Here is a 12,971-nt window from a genome sequence, read left to right as displayed (position 1 = left end):
CTTTGCCTGAAATTCTGAATTCCAAAACTTAATTAGCATATTTGAAGCCTTAGACTTTCAATATTACTGCTTACTAGTCTAAAACAATTGTGGAATACTGTTGTCCGAAATACAGAACTTATTTCTTGAAATATTGAAATAACATCTTTACTACAATTTCAACTTGTTTCCTTTGTGAAAGAACCAATTAGGACTTATTTGTGAACAGCATCATACACCCTTTAAAAATCCCAAAACATGTGATATGTCCTCTGGTTTATTGTGTTTATGTTCGGATAATTAAATTCTTAATTTAAAGTATATTGAGTGTATGTAATTGTAAGGGTTGAACCATAGGACTAGGCCACCCTTTCCCGTCCTGCATCAGCACCTTTAGCCTTGTCCATATGAAAACAAGAAATAGATTAAAGTACATAAGACTACAAAAACTTGTTTTCATACATTACAACGTAAGGTTAAAGTTAAGACGTACAATGAGAAGAAGCCAACAGGAAATTGAAGATGTTCAATCCTATCAATTTGGCCTAAATTTTCGAAAAAGATGATCCTTTGAGTCAATGGTTAGAGGAGAGAGAGAGACCACTACTCGACGGCCAAGACAATTCAAATTGATTAAATGAAGAATTTAATGGTACTGCAGAAGGAGGTGATCGACCACCAATAAACGTGCATGATGATTCAAGTTCAAGCCTTGAACATATACAAAGTGATGACAATCTTGGTTTGAGCCCACCAAGTGATGATGATGGTGGTAGTGGTGCTGGAGCTGGGGTTAAGGCAGGTGGCAGTGGTGGTGATGGTGGTGGCGGCGACAGTGTAGATTATGATTACGGATATGACACAGGGACATCATTTGTAAGGGATATATATCCTTCTAATCGTTATAAACTACATGATATACCTGAAAATTATGACTTGGGTATTCCTCCAGGGAACCAATCTTCACGGCCCAGGAAAAGGAGTGCTAGTGGAAACCCTAGTAATTCTTCAAAAGATTCATATGGTGTGGTTCGTAGTTTTGGCGACTTTGGTTTATATGGTTCATCATCACAATCATATGGATCTCATCCAGCATATCAACATTATGCATCTCGTAACTCACGTTTTTATCCTAATGGATCAAAAATCTCAGGATCTAGTGAGTCAACTTCTACACACTACCCAGAGCCAGCTCCAGCTCCAGCTCCAGCTCTAGCCCCAACTTATGGATATTATTCAGGATATGGTCAAGGAGGAGATTATGCACCTCCTATATCTGTTAAATCTTCTTCACCACTAGTATATTTTCATGAGCAACAACAAAATGACGTAAACCTTAGTTTCTTCATCTTTGTATTTCCACAATGGTGGAGAGATAATTTTCAATCCCAATCTCAAGATAGAGATGCAAATTATGAAGACCCTCCACGTCATTCATTTTGGTGGTGACAAGTGCTATGTTATAAATTTGTAAAATTGTATTCAGTTATTCAACTATTGATATTTGAGACAAATCATTTTTCAAATTCATGTATGTGTATATTAAGTATTGACTCATTTTTAGTAACTTTATCTCTTTAATTAATTAATTATTCATTTTAATTATATTTCTACATCTTTTTACCCATTAAAGTAATGCAAACTATAAAAAAATATACCCTTTTTTGTAAACAGCGCATTAAAATTTATATAAAAATTATATTACCTATTAAAAAGCATTTGTAGGTTGAATAAAAGCCATCAAAATTTATTAAAAATCATGCATTAATGGATTTCATGCTTATTTTTCAATTTTGGCATGATTGTGCATGCGTGAAAAAAATTCATGACTGTTACGCCCGCTTCCCGTTACGTAACACCCGCGACTGTCATGCGACGTTACCCGCAACTGCGATTTCAAACCATGCTCCTCGATTCTAATAAAGAAGCTAATTGCAGCACTTGGATACTTGATTCCGAAGCAACGGACCATATGACGTTTAATGCAAATGACTTTTCTCAGCACTCCCCTCCTCGGCGAACTAGCATCGCCAATGCTAATGGAGTCGTCTCTTCGGTAACCGGGGCTGGGACTGTGATGTTGTCACCGGCCCTACCACTATCTAATACTTTACTCGTGTCTTCTCTTTCTCACAAGTTACTATCCGTGAGTCAAGTTACTGAAGACCTGAATTGTGATGTACTCATTTATCCTACGTTTTGTCTTATTCAGGATATTCTTACCAAGGAGATCATTGGGCGTGGTACTAAGAGGGGGGGCTCAATTACATGGAAGATTTCAGTGTAAACCGAGTACATCGCATGCACCACCTGAGTAACCTCCGAGTAGAACAGATTTGGCCCTGGCACCATCGGCTAGGCCATCCTTCGTTTGGTTATCTGAAGCATGTGTTTCCTGATTTATTTTTGGATTTGTCAATTTTGGACTTTAAATTTGAGGCTTGCATTGTAGCTAAAAGTTATCGAGTCACGTATCCGTTAAGTATGAATAAGAGTGACGTTCCTTTTGCTTTGATTCACTCTGATGTATGGGGTCCTTCCCCAAAATCTACTATGTCTGGTTTCCGCTGGTTTGTGATATTTGTTGATGATTGCACTCAAATGACTTGGATTTACTTGTTGAAACATAAAGATGAAGTCTTCCATGTATTTCAATCCTTTCACAAAATGATTCAAACTCAGTTCTCCACTAAGATTCGAATCATTCGATCCGATAATGGGGCAGAATATGTGAATCAACAATTCCGCGATTATATCCAACACCATAGCTTGATTCATGAGACCTTATGCCCCCAGACCTCTCAGCAAAATGGAATTGCGGAGCGCAAAAATCGCCACATCCTTGAAACTATTTGAGCTCTTTTACTTGGAGCTCACGTGCCTAACCACCACTGGGATGCTACTGTTGCCACGGTCGTCCATCTCATTAACCGCATGCCCTCCAAAGTTCTTGAGTTTAAGACTCCACTACAGGCCTTGTCAACCTAACAGATACTTAATAGATATGTGACTCGATGACTTTTAGCTAAAATGCAAGCCTCACATTTAAAGTCCAAAATTGACAAATTCGAAAATAAATCAAGAAACATACGTTGATAACCAAACGAAGGATGGCCTAATCGACAGTGCCAAAGCCTAATATGTTCTAATTTGAGGTTACTCAGGCGGTGCATGTGATGTGCTCGGGTGCATGTGATGTGCTCGGCCCACACTGAAATCTTCCGTGTAATAGAGCCCCCCCTCTTAGTACCACACCCAATGATCTCCTTGATGAGAATACCCTGAATAAGACAAAACACAGGATAAATGAGCACAACACAATTCAGGTTTTTGGTGACTAGACTCACAAATAGTAACTTGTGAGAAAGAGAAGGCACGAGTAAAGTATTAGATAGTGGTAGGGTCGGTGACAACATCACAGTCCTAGCCCCAGTTACCAAAGAGATGACTCCATTAGCATTGGCGATGCTAGTTCACCGAGGAGGGGAGTACTAAGAAAAATCATTTGCATCAAACGTCATATGGTTCGTTGCTCCGAAATCAAGTATCCAAGCACTGCAATTAGCTTCTTTATTAGAACTAAGGAGAGTATTACCTGGGTTAGAATTTGAACTATCGGCTGAAATGAGAGAAAGATGTGGTTCAGCTACAAGCCTACAACCACTGCAACCTTGCCGGTGCCTTCATCATTCCCAACAGCATCACAGCGCTTCCAAGCCTGGAGGTCGTGCCACCAATCGGGATACCCATGTAGCTTGAAACATGTCTCACGGGTATGCTTTGTATTCCCGCAATGAGAGCACTTAGCTCCATCAGGGGTGGCTCGGGATTTGGAATCGGATTTGCCACCATGCAGAGAGAGAGATTTGGAGGGTGCTGGAGGATGCGAGTCATATTTGAAGCTCTTGCATGCCAAAACCGCTCCTGGTGTATCATCAGGACTACCAGTCGTCATCATTGTTTGATAAAGAGCTTCCTTACAGATGTGTGCATAGGCTTGCTCCACTGTTGGGAATGGTTTTATCTACAGGAGAGCACTTCAGATATGGTCTAGGCGGTCATCGAGACCATCCAAGAACACATATACCCGATCTTCTTGAACTAGAGTATTATAGTGCTGAACATCGGTTGGCATTCCATCAGATTTGTGCGGCGGAAGCCTATTTCACGTCATAGGCCTTGGAGATTATTGTAGAATTTTTCAAGAGAGTCGCCGGCCTATTTAAGGCAAGTCACACGTCGCTGAAGATCATACACCTGAGAGGTGTCGCTGCCATCAAAATGCATAATAGTAATTGCATCTCAGACCATCTTGGCTGTCAAAAATCGAATGAAGTTACTGATAAGGAAAGAGTCCATGGAATTAATCAACAAACCTTTAACAATAGCGTTGTCTGTGCTCCATCGTCTAAAGGTAGAGTTCGTCTGAGGAGGTTGAGGGAGATCGCCGTTTATATACCCCAGTTTGTCATTGCCCGAGATATACATCTCAACAACTAGGGACCAAAGAGCATAGTTTGTGTCATCCAACTTGATACCAATCGGTGTAGTGGCAGTATCAGTGGTCTGGGTTCGGGCTGAAGTTTTGCTCAAAACTTCAATCATTTTTGTGGTCAACTCAACTAGGATGGAGGAAGGCGGAGATTTATCGGTATGGGAGTCTGTATCAGCCATAAAGGGAGGGTGTGCAGTTGTTGAGGAACTTTTACCCTATAATAATCAAAATGGGTCAAGGATGATGATTGGAGTTCTTTTACAAACAGTGACCCTCATAATAATCACTCCCCCTCAGCAATGTTTGCGGACTGAGGAGCAAGGGAACCAGATTCGAAGCCACCGACAATAATAGTGAGCTCTCACTACTTCTTCACTCTCCAAGTTCTGTCGCCGAACGGCGCATGCTCCGGCAACAATGACGAGATTGTCATTGAGCGCGAGAGTGAAGATTTCTTGAACTATGGTTTGACAATTGCATTGAATGGGCAAGAGAGCCTTCTGAAGAAGCTGAATGGAGTTTTGGAATATTATAGAAATTTTTCGGTGCAAAAGGTGAACCAAATTGATGGGAGGTTGGAGGCTTTGGATGTGTCGGTGGCGAGTGAGATGTCGTCGAAAATATTGAGTCGGAGAAAATTAAGTCCTCTGAACGAACCAATATGATCTTCTCATCAAGCCTTCTCATCCAATTAAAATACTTCAAATAATGAATCCCATTAAATTATATGTGGATACTACCACAAGAGACTCACTATTTGGAGTATTTTCGAGGGTTAATGAAAGGACCATGTTGACCTAATTTTTTTCATAGGCACCTAAAATAAAGAAGGATCGACGAACCAAAAAGCCCCTTACCAAGAACTTTCTCTTTCACAACTAGTCGCTCGAAGTTAATTTTGCTTTCAGAAGCAAGAATATTAATTCCAAAATGGAAGCAAAAATCGATGCCTATATCAAAGCATTTCGAAGAAATTTAAAACATTTAAATAAATTATCATTTTCAGTCACCCTAGCACCATCGATCACAGTAAACTACCAAAAAAATCTCAATAAGAGCCACATATTCCTCACCTGATCACGAACAGGAACATCGACAATCCGTTCACAAGCAAACACCCCCTCCTTGGGCGGCCTGCGAATGGAGGAGAAGCGCCGCTTGCACATGGGGCAGCGAGACTCAACCTTGGCCCACTCCATGATGCAGACGAAGCAGAAGTAATGGTCACAGCTGTCGATCCACCCTCTGATGGTCTTCCCTTCTTCCGATAAACAAACCCCACATCGCATCAATTCCTCCCCACGTTCTTCCTCTTCTACTTCTTCTTCTTCCTCTTTTAAAGGATCGTCTTTGGGTTCTTGGAGCTTGTCCTTGCCTTTGGAGAAAAACGTGGAAGACAAGGGTAGGGCTAGGGTTTGGGATTTGAGGAGTTTGCTAGGAGACGGAGATGAGCCTGAGTTACCCGCCATGAATCCTGAATGGCCACGCCTGACAGAGTCCACTGAATTTGGGGTTTACGCGATTGAGTCCAAAGCTCGCAAATTTTTGTATGGCACCCTGCAATTGAAAGAGGCCTCGTGCACCGGCTAAAGCGCAAGATTCAGCTTCCCATTTCCACAAGATCCCTAAATGGATCTGTAGAAGACAAGGGAGAGCAGGAAGGAAACCATCTAAGCTTTGGGGCTAAAACTTGTAGGACGGCACCATACGAGCCCTGACCCCCCACAATTAAAGAGAGAAAGGGTAATCCACCATCTAGTGTGTGTGTGTGTGTGTTTTTTTTTTTTTTTTTTTTTTTTGACAAAAAACCATTGCCTTCTTGAAATTTTATCTTTTGACATTTTAAAAATTCACAAATCTTCCTTTTTAACATTTAATTTTCTTAACCATTCCGCCTCTCAAAAAGTTTATCCCTTTATAAAATATAAGGAAAGATTTTTTTATTTTAAGCAAACATCAATGGAGGTTTATTAAATTCTTGAAATCTAATAAGAGCTCCTAAAAATTTTTAAAACTTAAGCAGTAGAAAGTGATTTTTTTCTCAAAACTCAATGAATGTCAATGTTTTTTACTCTTAAATTAATATATAACACTACTTACAAACATACACTCACATGAAAGTTTATTAATTAATTATTTTTAATAGAACCATGATATTTGATGTGACAAAAAATCAAATTCAATGTGTTAAAAATTATAATGGCAAAAGTGAAAAGTGCATGAACACAAATAGATAAATGATATGTTTTTATAACATAGTGAGAAATTGAGTATTAATGCCGAAAGGAAATAGTTATTATGTCTCTTAATGATAAACAATACAAATAATTATGTAATAATAATGCTTCTTTGCCTTAAATAATGTGAAAGATGGAACCTTGTGTAGACTTTTAATTATTCCTCCCATTTTAATAAAGAGGATTGGAATTGATGAATTCATTGCAAGACCAAGATCGAAATCCCTATTGACTTCTTTTTATTTTCAAGTCATCTTGAAAAGGTTAAAGAAATTTTTCAAGTCATAAATTTATTGATCTACCAAATTTTTATGTAGTAAATAATGTCATTTCATTGTTCTTCTACATTTTATATTTGGTTATTTCTTTTGATCAATTAAAAGCCCAGATTTAGGTTACATGATGAGAGATGCAAATCATAAATTTATTAATGTACCAACTTTTTAAGCATTAGTACGTTGTATATTAAATCAAACAAGTGCCTTTGATTTGTCTTACTTCATATCAATGCATCTCTTTTTTCAGTCGTCAAACCTGTGCTATACAACGTGACATAATTCAACTCCCATCACATGCTTCTTCAATCTCTTATACTCCTTCCCAAACTTAAAATTTGAAACTTATATAATAAAAATCCTAAACTCCAACATTAAAAGTTGCCACATATAATGGACAACTATATTAATATCATATCAACATAACATAACATGTCACATATATCTATAATGTTTTTTACTATTATAGTTGTATTGTGGTACAACTGTCACATTCCAAAATGTGATATAGATAATTTACAGTGAAAAAAATTACAGTACCTCAAATTAACAATCCTACCCTAGTTAGTATTGTAATTTTCTTCCATATCGATGACATCTCTGATTTGGATAGTAGTTAAAAATTTAATTTCAAGTGAATATCTCATAAAACAAAAAATAAGTAAAATAAAAGTTGTAATAATGTCATTTCTAAACTAGCTCGATAATTAAATGTCATACATTTCTCACCATCTTGAAACAATTGAGCGAAATAAAGGAAAAGAGAAATACAGGGTGAAGAAAAATAAACCTTCTTATATATTATTCAAAACTTTGTGAAATCTTTTCATCACTTTCAAATATGAAAAGAAAAACAATAATAAAAAAGTGAAAACATTATATTTATTACACACATTAATTTTTTTTCATTGACCTGCCAAGAACAATGACCTTCTTCTGGAGAGAATCTTTTTTTTTTTTTTTTTGCGCTCCCAAACAAAAATACTGCATTCTAAAATACTTCAAAAGGAGGGAACCATCTACCATCGACATGAAAAAGTTCAATGCTACATCAAAACCCATTTTGCCATTATCTTCCAAACATAAAAGAAATGACATGAAAACACTATATTTATTACACATTAATTATTTCTTATTGACCTGCCAAGATCAAGGACCTTCTTCTGAAAAAAATATTCTCTTTGCCCTCACAAACAAAAATACTTCATTCTGAAATACTTCAAAAGGAGGGAACCATCTACCATTGACATGAAAAAGTTCAATGCTGCATCAAAACTCATTTTGGCCTTATCTTCCAAATAGAAAATAAATGACATGATAACACTATATTTATTAAACTTGTTAACTATTTCTCATTGACTTACTAAGAATAAGGACCTTATTCTGGAAAGAATATTCTTTTTGCTCTCCCAAACAAAAATACTTCATTCTAAAATACTTCAGAAGGAAGGAATCATCTACCATTGACATGAAAAAGCTCAATGTTGCATTAAATGTAACGACCTGCATAAATATCTGATTTTTTTTTCCATTGTAATAATTATCATACTCTGATACCATAACATTAACCTAAGCAGCGAGAAGTAGAATCATATAAACATAACCTAAACCATTACATTCAATACCAGAGTTCTGAAATATTTTACAATATATACAACATAACTGTATCCCTAAAATTTCCCTCATCTAGCTAGGGTAATACAAAAATGCTCCCAAAAATGATACTCACTCTCTGTCAGGGCACTACTGAAACCCTTCTATTTTTGAGCCTAATCTGCTCGCCTACCTTGATCACATGAAAAATATATCAGCACTGGGATGAGCCAACGCTCAGTAAGAGAAAATATGCTATTACTAGTGTGTGACAAATGAGCTACTATATATATATATATCATGAAATTTGTGTCATATAAACATGAATAACTGAGTATCAAGTACAGTACCATAATAAAATACATCACCCCTTTTTCCCTATTGCTTAACAGATCAATATTGTGGTTATTGTTCAAAATACTTCTAATATGCATAAGTAGGATCCCTATTTCTGTAAATCAAAACGTAAGTAATATTAACTGAAACTGTTCCCTGTGGCTATCTGTGTCATGACATGCCCCTCATGACAAGGTTGTACGGACGTAGGCTGGATTTACCCTAACTGGCCAATCAGGAATAAATCCCTGAACTCCATTAGTCGACCTGCCCACCTCAACCCATATCTGGATGGGGAGCCTAACCTCTTTAAAGGTCTAAGTGGTCGACCATACCACGTATATCTAGATAGGTGGTTGCACTCATAAAGAAACATAGTATCTGTAGCAACGGTACCGTGCTCTAGTGCTGCAAGTCCAACAGAGTTTGATATCGTATAATATATTTCTATATACATGTCTATTTGATTTACCATAATTCTGAAGTACTGAAATAACCATGATACTGCATAACGTACTGAAATTTGAATAATCATAACATGGAACTGCATATTCGTAATACTGGAATTCGTATAATCATGGTACTGAGATTCGTATAATCATGGTACTGAGATTCGTATAATCATGGTACTGAAATTCGTATAATTAGGGTAATGAAGTTCACATAATCATAATACGTAAATCTGCAAAATCATGATTCTGAAATTCATAAAATCATGAAACTAGCATTCGTAAAACGTATACCCATACCATATTCATATCACATGCCACACTATACATAAATACATAGTTTTCGTACTTAAATAGACTGTCTAAGGTTTATAAAAATACCTAGCATAACATATTTCTCTTACCTAACTAGTGGAAAGCCTCTAGGGAATACAAGCCTAACACCCGCAGGGCCTCCTACAAAATACCCTGAAACCAATATTTGTCAGAACTAAACATCAATATTTTCCTACCTACATTATTTCTTATAATCGCTATGAGGCCAAAAAGTGGCTAAAAGGGTTTATCCTGAATTTGGGATGATTTCCAACTCTGATTTCCTGACGATCCGCTCTGGTAGAAGTGTAGGGAACTCCGCCAAGAGCGTCGTGGTAGCTTCGGTTCGTCGATCCAACGACTGGTGAGGCCGAAAATGAAGAGAGAAGGGAGAGAGAGTCGTAAGAGAGAGAGAGCGGCGAGTGAATGAAAAAATCCCGTCTTTCCACTATTTATACAGCCCTGCTCGTCAACGAGACACGTCACTTTGTCGATGAGCCCTTCACAAAATTTGTCAACGACGTCCTGTGTTCGTTGACGAAAATCAGAGAAACTCGAACCATCTCTCGGTATTTTCTCGTCGACGAAGTCTTGTGTTCGTCGACGAAATTATGAAGACCTTTATCGACGAGACCCTATGTTCGTCGACGAAACCTGGCAAAATTCTGAAATTTTGATTATTTAATATTATCTCCAAAATGCAATGTCGTCGACGAAGTCTACGACCTCCTTCTGTTTTTGTATCTATTTTCTCTCCCTCTTATTATTAAAAAGCTATTATTCTTTGGGTCACTACATTAAAACTCATTTTGCCCTTATCTTCCAAATAGAAAGGAAATAAAATGAAAACTATAACGACCCAATAAATAAATAAATAAATAAATAAAATAAAAAAATTATTAATTAAAAAAAAATTTATTATTATTATTAATTAATTATTATTATATATAAAAGTATAATGTAACGACCCAAAAAAAATAAATAAATAAATAAAATAAAAAATTATTAATTAAAAAAAATTTATTATTATTAATTAATTATTATTAAGAAAATTAATTAAATTAATAAATTTAAGGATTTTGGATATATATATATATATATATAAAAGTATATATGTAAGTATATATATATATATAAAAGTATATATAAGTAAGTATATATAAGTATATATATATATATTAAAGAATGGATAAAGGAGAAAGAAAGGATAAAGGAAAGAAGAAAAAAAAAAAGAGAAAAGAAAAGAAAAAAAAAACGAAAACTTAGTGTGTAAGTTTTCACGCTGCAACAAAACAGAAGGAAAGAGGAGAAAAAAAAATTCACACGCACAGAACAGATAAGAAAGGAAAGAAAGAAAGAGAAAAAAAAAAATTAAATATATTCTCTCACTCTCCACTCCTCTTTCTTCTACGATTTTACGGCCGATTCTCGCCCAATTGGAAATCCGAAGATATCACCAAACTCCATTCTTCACCACCGACATATCTACGAAGTGGATTTATCGTAGGAGTAACGTGGGAATATCTCGTGGGGTAAGCCAAATTCTCATTCTTATCTCAATTTTTCTTAAATTTTAAGCTAAATGGGCGATCGGACACCACCACGAGAATCTAGAGATGATTCTCTACAAGTCTAACGGAGTGAAATTCTCGTAGGGTTATTGTAGAAATAGTCAAAAATTAGGATAAATGTGTTATTTAAAAATTAATTATCATTTAATTATTATAAATTAGGAAATGTTAAAATAATATTTTATTGGGGTTGATTTGATTGAATCAGGGTTCGGGTGAGCGTCGCGGGTATAAGTTTGGGAGCCCTGCAAGCGTAATTCAGGGAATCAGGTAAGGGGGAATAAAATTATATCAGTATTTTATTAAAGTGAACCAATTATTTACAAGCATACGAAATTTATTATTTATTTATATGATTTTCAGAATAGTTTGATTACTGGAAAAAAAATGATTATTTGGTTTACGGTTATATTTGGGATAATTGTTTATGATATTAAATTCGTGTGACATGGGAGTAATTTTCCTAATAAATTGAACATGAATTACTGTGGTATTTGGGTTTGCATGTGGGGGTGTTTGAAATGATTATTGTAAGATGAATGAGTTGTTATGTTTGATTCCTGTGTGGAAATGATTTAATGCGTTTGTGTGAACTAACTGTGTGGTTATTCGTATGCATCTCAATATAACGTTGGCATGAGGAGGTTGTTATGTTGCCTATATATAAATGATGATGTGACGTTGGCAGGTCGAGGAGCTCGTCATATCGTTATTTATATGGGGTAGGACATTGGCAGGTCGAGGAGCTTGTTCTACTGATGTATGACGGGTAGGTCATGGGGATTGGATACTGGTGAATAATGGCGCCTGTGTGGGCCATGTTATACACCCTGTGTGGGTAGTGGTGCCTATGTGGGCCACGTTATATCCTGTGTGGATAATGGCGCCTGTGTGGGCCATGTTATGTACCCTGTGCGGTTAGTGGTACTTGTGTGGGCCATGTGTAGATAAGAAGTACGTAGGTGCCTGTGTGAGCCACGTACTGACATGTACGCAGTTGCTCTGTGTGGGTCACGTACTGAGAACATTGGAAGATGAAGTATGAGATGCATGATTCCTGTGTGGATGTGTTGTGTGCATGTGAATTTAATTATAGCATAAAAATAATGGTATAGCATATTGTGAATGCATGTGTGTGCATGCGGCGAGGTAAACATACCACCGGGAGCTTGCTGAGAAAGGCGAGTGCTCTGTTAGGTAGTTTCTTGGTATCAGTGCAAAGGGATGCTACTTGTATGGGCGGGTGACATCCCGATCCTCGGAAACCTTCGCCTTTAAAATAATAATTATCTGTGGACTAGCGGCAAGATAATACTTCGCCTAAGGGCTTACTGAGTAAGGTGAGTGCTCTGGTAAGTAGTTTTTAGTACCAGAGCAGAGGGAAGCTACTTGTATGGGCGGGTAATCTTCCCTATCCTTGGGGACTTTCGCTTGCATAAAAATTATATACTTGTGCATATTGAATGTGTGTGTGATATTGGATGTCGGGAATGTTATTAATGGTACATTTTCTCAGTTGTTATTGATGTTATATAAGAAGCAGTTTATTTTGAGTTATAAATATTAAAACTCATTTGTCACAAACTGTTATAATTTATTCCACCCTTACTGAGAAGTGTCTCACCCTAGTGGATTAACAATTTTTCAGGTTCTTCTGGAGACCGGGTTTGAAGGCCTAGGCTGGGACTGTTTGTGATAGTTTCTTTTTAGGGTATTGTGAG

The 12,971-nt window shown here is 36.8% G+C and overlaps 1 protein-coding gene across 1 annotated transcript in view; it reads right to left on the bottom strand.

The window, feature by feature from the left end:
* LOC131146661 (uncharacterized) overlaps positions 1-6,204 on the bottom strand; it is a 37,471-nt gene extending 31,267 nt beyond the window's left edge. The window contains exon 1 of the mRNA XM_058096395.1: positions 5,548-6,204. Coding sequence (XP_057952378.1) covers positions 5,548-5,943 — 396 coding nt within the window. The 5' untranslated portion in view covers positions 5,944-6,204. The remainder of the gene's footprint in view (positions 1-5,547) is intronic.
* Positions 6,205-12,971: the final 6,767 nt, after the last annotated feature.

The sequence above is a fragment of the Malania oleifera genome, chromosome 13 (assembly GCF_029873635.1).
Source record: "Malania oleifera isolate guangnan ecotype guangnan chromosome 13, ASM2987363v1, whole genome shotgun sequence".
Classification (NCBI taxonomy): Eukaryota; Viridiplantae; Streptophyta; class Magnoliopsida; order Santalales; family Ximeniaceae; genus Malania; species Malania oleifera.
Note: the sequence above shows the minus strand (reverse complement) of the source record. Positions and strands in the feature narration are given on the sequence as shown.